At 32.7% G+C, this 15,353-nt stretch overlaps 1 protein-coding gene across 2 annotated transcripts in view; it reads right to left on the reverse strand.

Annotated features, from left to right (window-relative positions):
• The window catches only part of LOC141550619 (solute carrier family 12 member 2), a 105,693-nt gene that overhangs the window by 64,164 nt on the left and 26,176 nt on the right, over positions 1 to 15,353 (reverse strand). For both annotated transcript variants that reach the window (XM_074281447.1, XM_074281446.1), the window contains exons 2-4: positions 4,025 to 4,144; positions 941 to 1,016; positions 277 to 372 (exon numbers count right to left, since the gene is read on the reverse strand). In XM_074281447.1, coding sequence (XP_074137548.1) covers positions 277 to 372; positions 941 to 1,016; positions 4,025 to 4,144 — 292 coding nt within the window. The remainder of the gene's footprint in view (positions 1 to 276; positions 373 to 940; positions 1,017 to 4,024; positions 4,145 to 15,353) is intronic.

Genomic DNA, 15,353 nt, shown 5'->3' on the forward strand with positions numbered 1-15,353 from the left:
ACTTTAACTTATTTTTAAAAGGTGGGGTTTTTTTTGTTCGTTTTATTTTATTTTGTTTTGCTGAGGCAACTGGAGTTAAGTGACTTGCCCAAATCACACAGCTAGGAAGTGTTAAGTGTATGAGGCCAAATTTGAACTCAAGTCCTCCTGATTTCAGGGCTGGTGCTCTATCCACTGAGCCATGTACTGCCCCTAAAACGTAGTTTTTAAAACAAGTATTTTTATAGTGATCTAAAAGACTAGGAAAAAGAGTGAACTTTAAAAGATAAACTTTACCTCCTCTTACAAATCCATTGGTAGCTATTGCTGAAGTAGACAATCCTGTGATGGTTGTGACAACAGTGGCCATCGCTATAACAAGAACTGACAGACCTTAAAAAAAGAAAGTTGTTTTAAAGCACAGAAAACATTTAAAAACTATACTTCCAGGTGATTATATCTAGAATTTTGTATCTGTGAGCTGATTAGATGCAAATGTGGTACAGTTGAAAGAGAGCTAGTCCTATAGTTTGTCCAAGTCAATATCAGCCTTTTCTGATCTTTCTAAATCATTTTGGACAAGTTACAAACTGAATGCCAGTTCGGTCAACTGTAAAATGAAGAAACCTGTGCTTGCTTCACCTATTTCATAGGATTGTCTATAGGGAAAGTAGTTCATAAATCATAGAACTGTATAAATACACACAGATGATTAAAGCCTCTAATTTATTTCATAACTAAAAATGTATTTTTTAAAAAATACCCTCATGAGAATGAAGATTATCAGAGGATCACTAATGAAACACTGATACAAAGGAAAACACTATTCAAAAAGTCTGTTTTTCTTTTTTAATCTTATGTCACAAAAGTCAAAACAAAGTACAGTTGAACACACACCACCATTCTTTCACAATATCTAAAGAATTCCCAATTAAATAAAACAGCATAAAGGTATACCTACCTATCCCAGCCTGACCCACAATCCATGACAGCCTGATGAAGAGCATCACACCCCAAATGTTTAACATACATCGTACCTGGGAAAGGAGTAACATACAGATAGGATCTAAAATATAGTGAAAAACTAATAGCCAATGGCAGTTTCATAATCAGTTGCTATAAAGCTATTCTTTAAATGAAAAGATTAAACATAATGCAATAAAAGCTTAGTACAGATAAAAAGGAAAAATCTCAGAATCTAAGAAATAAAAACAAAAGACAAATGCCTATCACAAATGTCTGTCACTAATAGAGGCCATAAGTAAAAAAAAAAAAATATTATAAACATTTTGAAGATCTTTATGGTAAAAGGGGTACTGTTTTTCCCTTTCTAAAAATGTTCAAATTATATTTTTCTTATTCCTTTACCTTGTACAGATTTTAACTTCTATAGACTACCTCACCACTGTCTGTTTTTCAAACATAAGATTATAAACCTCTGACATAATTCTTTTCAAGAAGTTTTTAAAAAATGATTTTTGAAGCCATCCTAAGATACAGGGGTAGGTAAAATAATACTAGCTAGTACACATTCTTATCCACCCTGGTTCCCAAAGTCACAGAATCTGAAAGCAGAAGGGACCACATCTATTTGTCCTATTCACAGAGGTCCTCCCATTATTAAGATACTTCAGAAATGGACATTCAGGTTTGTCTTCAAAACACCCAATAAGCAGGAAACCACCATTTTTTAAGGCAGCCTTTTCCACTTTGGAGTTCAGTGTTAGGAAGTTGCTCCTAATATAAAGCCTAAATTTGTCTCTAAAACTTCTCACAGTTCTCTTGCACCAAACAAACAATCTAACATATCTAACATATTGAGATCTCTTCAAATATCTGAAGACAGCTAACCATCCCCATCTTCCTTTCTGCAATCTTCTTTTCTTTAGGTTAAACATGTCCAGTTCTTTTAACCAATTCTCATATGATAGAGACTTAAGATGCTTAAATGGACCTATAAATACTGGGAAATGAGTGTAAACTGTGAGTATTGTTTTTTGTTTTGTTTTTCTTCCCAGATTATTTTTACCTTCCAAATACAATCCTTCCTTTGCAACAACAACAACAAAATTGGGTTCTGCACATATATATTGTACTTAGGATATACTATAAGATATTTAATATGTATGGGAATGCCTGCCATCTAGGGGAGGGGGTGGAGGGAAGGAGGGGAAAAATTCGGAACAGAAGGGAGTACACAAGGGATAATGTTGTTTAAAAACAAACAAACAAAAAAAAAAAACACAATTACTTATGCATATGTACTGTCAAAGAAAATGTTATAATTACAAAAATTAATAAAAAAGAAAAAAAGAAAAAAAATAAATGGACCTATAGGCCCCCATTGTGTATACTCTCCAGCTTACTAGTGTATTTTTCTTAAACTTTGGAAACCAGAACTGAGCACAGATGAGAGCTGATGACAGAAAAGTTCAGTGAGACTATCACCTTCCTATTTCCAGAAGCTACACCCCAAGGTCATAGTCAGCTTTCTGGGATATCATAGCACTGTCAACTCATATTGAGTTTGCAATTGCAATCCTCTAAAATATCCAACCTTTTTTTTAAAACAACAATGGGTATCCAATCATGCTTATATTTGTGAAATTGATCTTTTTACCCAAATATAAGGACCTACATATGACTCTATTAAAATTCCCTTTATTAGATTCAGTCCAACAATGTAAAAACTGTAAAAATCATTCTGGATTCAAGTTCTTTCACCTACTATGATAGTCATCTCTCTCAGCCTTGTGTCTGGATCGGTAAATTTGATGAGCATGTCATCTTTAGCTTTATCCATGTCACTAATAAAAAGGGTAAATAGAATGATTCTAAACACAGATCCCAGATTACCCCACTAACAATTCCTTCCAAAATGGCATAAAGCCATCTCATTAATAAATCCTGAAAGTACAAAGAAAAAAAAAATGAAACTATTAGTGCTCTACTATGGAGAGCATAACATGTACACAGAGAGGTAAGTAAACAATACAAAATTATATAAAGCTATTTCAAAGGACAGAAAATACTAAACTACTAACTGTGTAAGGTGGGAATCAGTTAAAGTCCATGGAGGGAAGCAAGAGTTTTAGACATTGAAGACAAACTGAGAAAAGAGAAGGAGGCAGAAGATGCAATGTTACAACTTGGCAGGCCATTTGGCCAAAATGAAGTCATATGAAATATGACTGCAAAAGCAGGTGAGAGTACTAGAAAGGATAGCTTTTAATGTCAGACTGAGGGCATGAAATGTGACTAAGGCCATAAGCTGGTACACTGAATGAATGAATTACTTTTTTTTACTTCTGACCTAGATTTGTGATTTCATTGATGTGGGGAACTCCCCAGTGTGTCAATTCCCTTCATCTGATGGTATATCAGTAACCATTTAGAATTTACAATCTTGAAGTGTTGCCTGGGACTAAGAGAGAGGCTAAGTGCTTGTCCCAACTAATATGTTTGAAGAATACTTATCTTAAGTCTTCCTGACCTTTTATTAAATTATACCACCTCTTAGCTGCACAAAAAGTAGCCACTTAAGAAACACTGGATGAACTGATTACCTTAGTGATAGAAACATTTATTTGGTCTCATTACATTTTAATAACAGAAATAGAAAAGATTGCCTGGGTACAACTTGATATGGTCTTTTCCTAAAGGATTCAAAAGAAAACTAAATTGGGAAAAACACTGAACTTCCTTAAGAAACCGTGATATACATATATAATGTTCTAGAATAACTAAAATTCAACTTTGGATAGCTGGATGAAAATTTAACTGTGTTAAATTCTGGAAACATAAAAATATAATAAAATAGCCCATGTGAAGAAGAAGCTTATATCCTACTGATGAAATACAATAGGTATGCAAAAAAGTAAGTAAAAATACTGTACACATAATTATAAAGTAATACAAAAAAACTTCAATAGAAAAAGAATAATAACTAGAAAGAATCAAGAAAACTCTCACAGAAGAAAGTAGCATTTAAAGTGAACCCTGTGGGAAACTACCATGCTAAATATAAAATTGTTTATATACTTACTAAAACACCCTTTATCCAGCCAAACTTCACCACACCTTTACTTTCTGCAGTGTATGTGACTACAGCTTCTCTGGTTGGAGTACCTTCTTCTCCATTTGCAAAGCCATCCTCAAAAGGTTCCTGGTTAGACAAAAAGAAAAAAATTGTGATTTGTGGTTTAATTCAAGAATTTTTTTTTCAAAATTAGAAAGAGAATTTAATTGTGAATCAAGACCACATATTTTAAAGTAAAAAAAAAAAATAACTAGCAGAGAGCAACCTTATGACAATGCCTCAAAGATGCTCCACAAATTTGTTAATGAATGGATGGACTTAGTGTTTTTTAAAAACACTTTGAAAAGATTAATGATACAAAGTCATATTAAAAGAAAGCATCTCAGTTATTTTAAAAATGACAAAAAAAAACAAAAAAATGACAAAAAGTCTATTTTTTCATTTATTATTATTTTTACCCAATAAGAATCTGATATATCAGAGTAATATCTGCCTATATCTAGGTTAGTTAATTCAAAAAGTTCATTTTCCTTTTTCTAATCACTCCTTTGGCGAGCTCATCTAATCTAATCAACCATGTTTAAACAGATGTTTTCTAAATGTATATCCCTAATACTTTACATGTGACCTGTACTTGGATCCACATCCAATCCTGAAAATTTTCTCCTGCTAAAATGTTAAGTTCTCTTACTCCTCCTCCTTCCCCAACTGGCATGCATGTATTGTTAGCATACATGTGCTCTTCCTCATTACATACCAGGCACACTTTTTCCCTAAGATTTTCAAAAATTTATAAATTTGTCTCTTATTCCCTCTGGCAATTGATTAAATTCTGTCAAAGTTTCTGGGTCCTAGATACATCAGACTGCAGAATTCTGCCTGTGAATCTACTCCCATTTATAGCAGCCCTTGATAACAAAAGAAGAGAACTGAAATCAATCCCAAAATGTTACTGCTAAATCTTAGGGAAAAGATGATTTGGCATGCCTCAGAGCATTGTATAGAACCAACTGAAGTCTATGAAAGCTGATTTGTACTTGAAGTCATGAAAATACGAGTCCAACATTCAATAGGCAAGTTAAGTCATGCTTGATTGAACATGGTCTATATCTAAACTCTCAATACTGAACATCTCAACCATCTCCCTCCTCATCTAACAGATAATATCATATATATTATAGAAGAAAAAAGAAATTTAAAGTTTCAAAAATCCTAATGTCCAAGACATTCAAACCCCAAAAGACCAAATTATCTTACTCCAACTATGTCCTGAGATTGTTTTATTTTTTCTTGGTTTAAGCCCTTTAAAGGAAGAGCAAAAAGTAGAAGTAAAAAGCCTTAATACTTTACTTGTAAACAACTATCAATATGTAAAATACAGAAGTTCAGTCTAGAATATTTATTTTATAAAAGCATAGTTTTAAATTCTTCAAATTCCAGATTCCAAAAGATTACATCTAAGTCAAATTATACTAACTTGACTAGACTTTAATAATACCATGGCCAAGGCAGTTTAAGAAAATTGCTGTTTTTTTAAGAAAATCTTTTATTTTCATAGCTTTCTGTAAAGTGATAAAATAAGGAGTTCTACTTTTTAAATTCTCAAATGCAAATATTAGTATAGTCAGAGAATGAGTTGTTTTAAATAGCTTTAATTCCACAAAAACTTTGTTAATTCTTTTGGCTATCAATCTTTCAAAAACATATTACATACTTTTCCATCTTCTTACAGTAAACAAAATTTAAACTTTTTTTTTCTCTTGATAACAAATCATGATTAGGTAACTCAACAATAATAATTTTTTAAAAAATTCTTATATTATACTAGAACAGCAGTATCATTCTGAATTCAGTTATGCCAAACTGAGCCCAATAATCCCAAAACACGGTGTTTTGAGTTATGACTGTTTTTAAATTCACATGTTCCTTATATATCCTGCTATCAGTTCTCCCTGGGAAGTGATCAGTACACTGTTGGCAGGTCATTTTTCCTATTTTATGTGCCTCTCAGGGGTTTATACATCATACATTTCCAAATTATATAAAAAGAAAGTTTAAGAGTTAAAATGTTTGTCTTTCTAGCAAAGTTCCTAAGCCTTTTCAGAGCATGGACTTTCACATTCATTCCCCTCTCCACTTTCCTAGTTCTTACCTCTATTTGAGATAAAATGGTCAACCAGGTGATTCATAGATAGGTAAAATGAATGAAAAGATCTTAAAGCCAAAGTCTTATACAGATATTTGAAGGGACATTTAGGCTTCAAATGTTGGTTTATATACCAGTAAATCTGTCTTGACAATTCAAACCACATAATATGATTGTTCTGAAGAAGAGATTGGATCAAAATAATTTTGATTTATAAATTCATAGCTGAAGTTGATGACTTTTCCATTATTAAATACTGCTATGCTATGATTAGTACTTCTTATTTTGTTATGTATTAATATATAAGATCATCCAAAATAGTTCATATCTGCTCCAACTCCACAATAAACAGATTTTTGGATATTTACCTCGTACATCTAAGAAAAGAAAATCAAGGCATATGTAAAGATTTACTAATAGACTACTGTTGTCAGTGCTTACCACATAAGTGGATGCCTTTTTAGCAATGCAGAAACAACAAGAAGGCGTTCTAAAATTTCTGTGGGTGTATGCTGGAATTACATTTCTGAGTTTAAGATCTGTAAGTAACCTTAAATTTGACTGTCACCTTTCTGTATGGAAAATAGTTCACTTAATAAAATTTATTTTTCTTCTATAATTCATAAAATGAATATTTTAAAAATCATATTCCTCCTACAAAAATAAAAATCAAAATTTCTCACAATTTTCTGCAAGTAGAATATGAATGAAGAAAACAATACAAAAAAGTTTATCCAAACTAAAGTAAGTCTAAAAATCTTTTTTTTTTTTTTTTTTTTAATTTTCCAGTTTCCCATGAAGACTTCTTTGATTCCTTTCTTTTCATTCCAGATGTTCAGAAGTAAGAGTGCTGGCATCTCTTACCAGAGTTAAAAAAATTAAGTATTAAGGGTCTGGAAAGCTTTGAATTGGGTTTCAAAAGATGAGCAGGAATTTAAAAAGGTGTAAGAAGGTAGAGGAGCATTCCAAGCACCAAGACTTTATCTGAGGAGAAAGAAGCATAGAAGCCCAAGAATGCATGGCCCATTCAGAACAGAATCCAAACAGAAATCAGTTTCCATAAGTATGAAGTGATGAAGGTCTACAGGAGAGTGGTCAGCGTCAGAGGAGAGAAAATATACTGCAAAGGGGAAAATACCAGGCCTTGTCAATGGACTGACTTTATGTGGGGGAATGCAGTTATTTTCATATAGTGAGGAGTAGAGGAGAACACCTAGACTGTAAAGCCCAGGGAAGAGAGTAGTATTATACCCCACAGTAATGGGGAAAGGAAATAAGAGGAAAGATAATGAGTTCTGTTTTTGATGTGCTGCATTTAAGAAGTCTACTAGACATCCAGTTCAACATGTCTGAAAGACAGTTTGAAAATGGAGGTTTACTGATTTAGCAGAAGAGAAGGATGGGTGGGATGGAAAATTGTTGGCATACAGATGGTAATTAAATCCACTGGAATTGATAAGATCATCAAAGGAGGTAGTATAGAGAGAAGAGGGAAGATTTCCTGAGGAATACCTAAATCAGAGAGGTTAATCTGTAGAGGATACAGCAAAAGAAACCAAGAAAGAACAGATAGGTAAGAAGAAAACCATGAAAGAGTGATATCTGAAAACAGAAAATTATCAAGGAGAAGAGGGTGATCAATAATATCAAAGGTTGCAGAAAGGCTGAGAAGAATGAGGGCTGAGAAAAGGCTATTGAATTTGGCACATTCAATCTCCCTCGAGGATGTGAGGTCCTAAAGATTTTAATGGATTGGATTCTTAATTAGGCTACAGTTTACTATGCAGTTAAACATGGCATGCATTGTCAAAATGAAAAGCTACATTTGTTTCCATGCATTGCTAGTTAAGAATGGACTCCTCCAAATTTTTTAAAGGATTCCAAAGTTGTTAGATTTCATATATAAATAGTATTTCAAAATGTCTTATTAACCCCACAGTAAAAAAAAAGAAACATAAGAAACTTAGCATGTTGGCAAATATATGACCCAAAAAGAGAGATCACTTTTACAATATGAAAAGCCATAAATAGATTTGTCTGAACAGTAGAAAGATAATACTAAATATTAAAAGCAGGAGAAAGGTGTCCAGCCTTTTGAGTAGATCCTCTACAAAGTATTTATGGAAGAATAATACAGAGATGAACTCCATAATATGAGTCTCAGGAGCAGCAACCTACATCAGTGGGGAACTAACTAACCACAAGCATGAAATAAATGACTCCACCAAATCTCACAAAAAGCCTTTTCCTACCAAACAATTTAAATTCCTCTGAATTATTCAGATCATCATATTTCTCACTTTTATATCCAAAGGAGGAAAGGAAATTGTTAGTGAGCTACAACTGTGGCCTTTTGCTTTAAAGAAAAGTTAAGAAGACAAATAATTATCAAGCGTCTAGGGGTTTCAGTAATTGAGCTTCAAATTATCAGCCAGCAAAATGAAGGAAAAATTTTTAAATAATGCTGGAAAATGACAAACAAAAAATTTTCCCTAAAATTTAAAGTCTTTGTTGTTTATTTAATAATCAAAACTACCACCATTATTAATACTGACATTCATATAGCACTTCATATCTTATTTGGAAATCACAACAACTCTGAAGTATTACTACTTTAAGTTAAGAATAAGGATACTGAAACAGGGATGTGTACAAACCAAATAACCTTGACTCTAAATCAGCTTCTGGTTCTGAGATTGGCACTTTATCTATTAGGTTAAAATAAAATGCTTTTTAAGTAGATAATCCCTTCAAGCTCTCTTTTTACCTTCTGTCCATATGTTTGAATACTGAAACAGAAAGGCTACATGATCTGATTTTAAGCAAAACCAAATAGATAATCATAACCATAATCTGTGATCATAATCTGTGCATCTTCTCTGCAGGAATCTCTGAGTCTATGTTTCTATATTATTTTTGGAAATCATACTCTTAAACTGGAGATCATTTTTACATGGTTAATAATTAGGTTGAACATTTCTTTAAAAGTTCACATAGCCAGTATCATTAAGTATTTTTAAGCAAATGTGTTTTTCTTAGCAAGTGAGGTTCAATCCACTGTAACGGTGTATTGGCTAAATAAATACTCAATATCCTGAAAACCATGGGTTAGGAAAGAAAGTAAAATTAGAACTCAATTCCTATCTTCTTTTCCTTTTCAGACATGCTGACTCATTAGACTGATACCATAACTCAGCTGCCTTCATTTCTCTACCATGCCAACCCTCTTCTCCCACTGATGATACCTTCTGCTGATATCCATTTGGTCGCTAACCATGCTTTATTCCCTTCTAGTTATGCTCAGACTTCACAGACTTTCTCAGCAGGGTCATCATTTCTCCAGTCCTCCTTTTTTGCATTCTTTTATATTTTGTCTTCCTGTTAGAACAGAAATTCCTTGAGGGTAGGAACTGCCTTTTAATAGTATTCACAGTACCTCTAGATAGTCTCTTCTCTCTAAGTTTTAACAACATTAATTTTTCCTGGTTCTCTTTCCTATTAGCCTGACTATACTTTTTTATTCTCCATTGCTGGGTTTTCAATACAGATTACATTCACCAACTATGGGAGTTCATCAAGGATCTATCCTTGGCCCTCTTCTCTTTCTCCCTTTATTCAATTGTCATTTCTATATTGATGATTCTCAAATCGATATATCAAGTCCTAACCTCTTCTCCTAACTTCCAGACTTACATTTCTAAATGAATATCAATAAGACATTTTGAACTGGATGCTCCATATTCAAGACTGAACTTATAATTTTAACTCCTATACCCTTCCCCCATCTCCTTCCAAACTTCCCTTTTACTGTTGAGGGCACCATTATCCCTTTTGATTCCCCAGCTCTCAATCTTAAGTGTTATCCTTGACTCTTCATTATACAATATCAGGGCCTACTGATTTCACCTTTCACTCTTTTTCTCTTCTGATATTGCCACCACTCTAGGACAGGCCTTTGTCTCCTTGTACTTGGACTATTGTTAAGTCGGCTAATAAGTTAATCTGCTACAAGTTTCCAGTCTAGCTTCCACTCAATGGCTGAAGTAATTTTCCTAATTTATAGGTTTATCTATTTCTCAATAAACTAGTTTCTTAAAACACCCAAAATTAAGTATAAAATCCTCTGCTTGGAGTTCAAAGTCCTTCATAACCCAGCCCTCCTTGCCATTAAAAAATATATATTCTCACCTTACAAATCCACCTCCCCATTCACTCTGATGCAGTGAAACTGGCTTCCTTGCTCTTCTTGGAACAAAATACTTTTAACTCTCAATTTCCAGTATCTGTCCTTCACATGTGAAATCTACTTCCTCATCTCCATGTGCTGGCTTCATTCAAATCTTAACTAAAACCCTTCTTAATTCTAATACCTTCTGTCTGTTGATTTTTTCCTATCTATCCTCTAGTTTATTTGTATGGAGTAGTATGTTAGATGTGAGCTCCTTGAAGCTGGGCCCTTCTTTTTCTTTGTATATGAAGTGCCTACCATAGTGTCTGATGCATAATAGGTTCTTAAAGTTTACTGACAAATGCTTAATGTCTGAAATCTCTGAAGTTTTTAGAATGTTCTTATTTTTAGTTAATTTCCTTTTTTTTGTAAAAATGAAGATAATCCTTTAATATTACTCACTTCATAGAGATCTTGTGATGTTTTAATGAGAATGTGAGGAAGTTGGTGGAACAAACTTGTTATACAGTACTAGTAATGAGAACTGTTCTTAAATCACTGAGTACTGAAAGGGTAAATAAATGATTAACCCAATTCAAATAGGTGATACTTTTAAGAGGTGGGACTTGAACCCAGGTCTTTATAACTCTGAGGTTGGCTCTCTATAGCTTAAGTAATTAGGCATATTCCAGAAAAGATGGTTGCAAAGCAACTACATGCACAATTAAATCATATTTTTCAATTACCTTCCTTTGTAACTTGGAAGATTTATATATACACACATAAATACAGGAATACCCTGTTTATTGTGCTTTGCAGATACTGTGGGGGTTTTTGTTTATTTGTTTGTTTAATAAATTGACGTTTTTTGGCAATCCTGCTTCCAACAAATCTATTGATGTCATTTTTCCAGTGTGCTCACACAGGGTTTCTCACAATATTTCAAACATTTTCATCATTATTATAAATGTTATGGTCATCTGTGATCTTTGATGTTACTATTATGATGGTTTTAGGGTACCATGAAGTGTGCCCAAACAAGACAGAGAGAACTAATCAATAATGCGTGTTCTGACTGCTTCACTGATCAGATGTCATGTGTCCTCTCCTTTTCTCTCTCCCTCTCCATGTCCTCCTCCTCTCTCTCTTCCTCTCCTCCCTCTCTCCCTTCCTTTCCCCTTTCTCTTGGTCTCTCCCTCCTCCCCTTTCCTCTCAGGTCTCCCAATTCCCTGAGAAACAACAGAAAAATTAGGCCAATTAGTAATCCTACAATGACCTCCAAGCATTCAAGTGAAAGGAAGAGCTAACTGATGGAGCAAATTTCATTGCAGTCTAATGTTAAGAAATTACCACACCCACTCCAACCTTCCTTCAATAACCACAACCCTGATTAGTCAACAGTCATCAACACTGAGGCAATACTTCCCCAGCAAAAAGATTAGAATTCACCGAAGACTCAGATGTTAAAATTTTTTAGAATAAAATATATACAATTTTTTATACAGAATACTATTGCACACTTATATAGAGTATAATATAGTATAAATATAACTTTTGTATGCCCTGGGAATTCTAAAAAATTGGATAACTTATTTTACTATAATATTCATGACCTGGAACTCAACACATGTTATCTCCAAAGTATACCTCTGGGAATATATCTATGTATTTGTATTTTAAATATCACTTAAAATTGAGACAGGAATTACTAGATAATTTGAAATGTTAGTAATGACATCTTCTATGAAGCAAGGACTCATAGTTCCAAATATATAATAGTTTTGCAGTTTTCAAACTTTTTGGGTCTCAGGACTTCTTTATACTCTTAAAAATTGTTGAGCCCACGAATTCCGCCCCGAGCTATTTTTATGTAGGTTAAAACAATTCATCACATAAATGGTCAAAGATATGAACAGACAATTTTCAGATGATGAAATTGGAACTATTTCTACTCATATGAAAGGGTATTCCAAATCACTATTGATCAGAGAAATGCAAATTAAGACAACTCTGAGATACCACTACACACCTGTCAGATTGGCTAGAATGACAAGAAAAAAATAATGATGAATTTTTGAGGGGATGAGGGAAAACTGGGACACTGATGGTTGGTGGAGTTGTGAACAAATCCAACCATTCTGGAGAGCAATCTGGAATTATGCCCAAAAGGTTATCAAACTGTGCATACCCTTTGATCTATCAGTGTTACAACTGGGCTTATATCCCAAAAAGATACTAAAGAAGGGAAAGGGACCTATATATGTAAAAATGTTTGTGGGAGTCCTTTATTTGTGGCTAGAAACTGGAAAATGAATGGTTGGGTAAATTGTGGTATATGAATGTTCTGGAATATTATTGTTCTGTAAGAAATGACCAGGAGGATGAATACAGAGAGGCTTGGAGAGACTTACATGAACTAATGCTGAGTGAAATGAGCAGAACCAAGAGATCATTATATGCTTCAACAACAATACTGTATGAAAAAAATCACCCATTATTCTGTCAATAAAAAGTTAAAAAAAAAAACAAACTAATTCATCACATTAGAAATTAAAACTGATGAAATTTAAAAAATATTTACTCTTTAAAAATGACAATATGTTAATATAACACATTTTTATTAAAAATAACTACTTTCCCAAACAAAAAAAAAAAAACCCATAATTGAGGAGAGTAGCATTATTTTACATGTTTTTGCAAATCTCTTTGATGTCTGGCTTAACAGACAACTTTTGGGAATCTTAGATCTGGTTCTGTAATCAATTTAATGTTATGTTATTTTGGCTGAAATATGTGAAGAAAATTCAGCCTCACATATGTAGTTGAAAAAGGAAGGAGTCTTTTAACAAGCAAGTAATATCTTAATATTATTCTGAAAATAGCACTGACCTCAACAACTCTTTGAAAGAGGCTTTAGACCCTAAAAGGTCCACTTAAGAAGGGCTGTAATAAAGTAGATACTCTTGTATCTTTCTCAATGTGTTTTCAATTCTCCCTTACAACCTTTGCAAGTAATTAGAATTAACAACTTCTTGAGGCCTTAGAATCTATATGTATCAATATGGTTTTAAGGATATTTGGGATAAGGACAATCAGAATCTACAAAATAATATTCATGAAAGAAGACAACCTATGTGACATTCATTGTGCTGAGCAAGACAGACAAAAAGAAAAAAAAAATGAAAATCCCTCACCTCAAGGAACTTTTGTTTATAGACAACGTGTATAAATAAAATATAGAGAAAATAAATACATTCAAAACAAATACAAGGGAATTTGGAGAGAAGCACTGGCAGCTTGAAGAAATTCATGCCTTATCTACTAAACAAGTGAAAGACTAAACTTACAAACACTTGTGCTTGCAATTTTCTAAGTAGAAATAAAATCTGCCATCTCTAGCCTACTTAAAAAAAAAAAAAGAGGGTTTTTTACTTGCTTTTTTACTTTACTTACAGGATAAAGGTGGAAAGAAATCAATTAGAAGGTGTATGAAATCAGTGATTTTTCTCTGTGCTTGCTAAAATGCTTTAATGCTTCTAATATCAAGTGATAAAAAGTCCAACAAGAGGCTAATTCTTCACTGAAAAAAAGTATTAAATTAAAAAATGAAGTTTGCATATAAAGCTTAAATTTTAACTTAAAAAAAGTCTAACCTGTCTGGTTCTATTTATATTCTAGCTCAACACAAAATGTTTTGAGCCACAAATATTCATTTACCCTGCCACATGATGACATTCTTTGAAAATTATACTAAAGGTTTTCCATTATGTGGTCTGTTAAATGAACATCTGAGTTTTGATGAGACAATATATTTATCTTTTTGTAGAGTAAAGTAGAATTATTTTACTAAACATTAACTTAAAATGTTTAAGTTTAAAAGCATTCGGCAGCTAATAAAAAATGCTTCTCTCTAGTTGTTCTGGGATTTTCCACTTTCCCTTTATAATAAGATTCCAGGGACATACTATACATTAAAGAGATATCTTTTTATTTTTCTTTTAAAAGGTATATTTAAAGGTATTAAATGACATTTCTCCAAATACTTCTCGATCTTACTTTTTTTCATCCCACTCTAATACTTATTTTAGCAGGCACTTACCTAAATTTTATAAGGAAGATTATATAGAAGATTATATAGGGATGATTTATGGTCATAAAGACCATAAAGATCTTTTCTTTTTCCAGCTTGAAATCCTATAATGTACTCTCTCACCTCTAACTAAATTAGTTTTAGATAATGCCCGCCCCTCTACTTTAACATGCCCCTCTACAAAATGACAATCTCCTTCTTGGTTTGCTAATCTTAGTCAATCAGTACATAAATCTTAGTCACTTCTAATCATTCTACCACACCAGATATTCAAATATTAAGGTCCTTTCAAAATAGTTTACAAATAGATTGTTATTCTCATACTCACTTTAGTTCAAATTCAGAGTGCTTATACTAGTATCTTAATTTTTATCCTTGTCACTAGTTTCACAATCTCCTCTTGCCCCTAATTCCACCAGATTTTTACATGTCTTCATTTAACTTTCTCAATAGATGTGACATATGCTCTGAAATTTATATTCTGAAAAAGCAGTCCAAGTTAATTTTCCTCTCCAGTCAATGGCCAAATGTGGCCAAAAGTTTAATATGACCAAACATGGAAAATGAGGTCAATATATGGTATAATGGAAAGATCTTCCTAAATGTAAAAAGACTTAGAATAAAGTTGAGATTACTTAGAGTATTAACTATATTAACTACAGGGCAGTTAACTAATTTCTGAAGCTCAGTTTCTTCACTTGTAAAATATAGATAGTATGTGCATTAATTAATGGATAATGTGCAAAAATTATAGATAATTATGTACAATTAATAAAAATCTTACTGAGTTTTTATGAAGTAAAAAGATTTCAGTTTACAAATCACTTTTATTAGCTATAACAGAAATCTGAATAACTGTTGATAGTTGTCTCCCCCAAACTTAAGAAAATTAAAACTAGAATTATTCATTCTGTTAGATTTTAAACATTTT

The sequence above is a fragment of the Sminthopsis crassicaudata genome, chromosome 1, assembly GCF_048593235.1.
Source record: "Sminthopsis crassicaudata isolate SCR6 chromosome 1, ASM4859323v1, whole genome shotgun sequence".
NCBI lineage: Eukaryota > Metazoa > Chordata > Mammalia > Dasyuromorphia > Dasyuridae > Sminthopsis > Sminthopsis crassicaudata.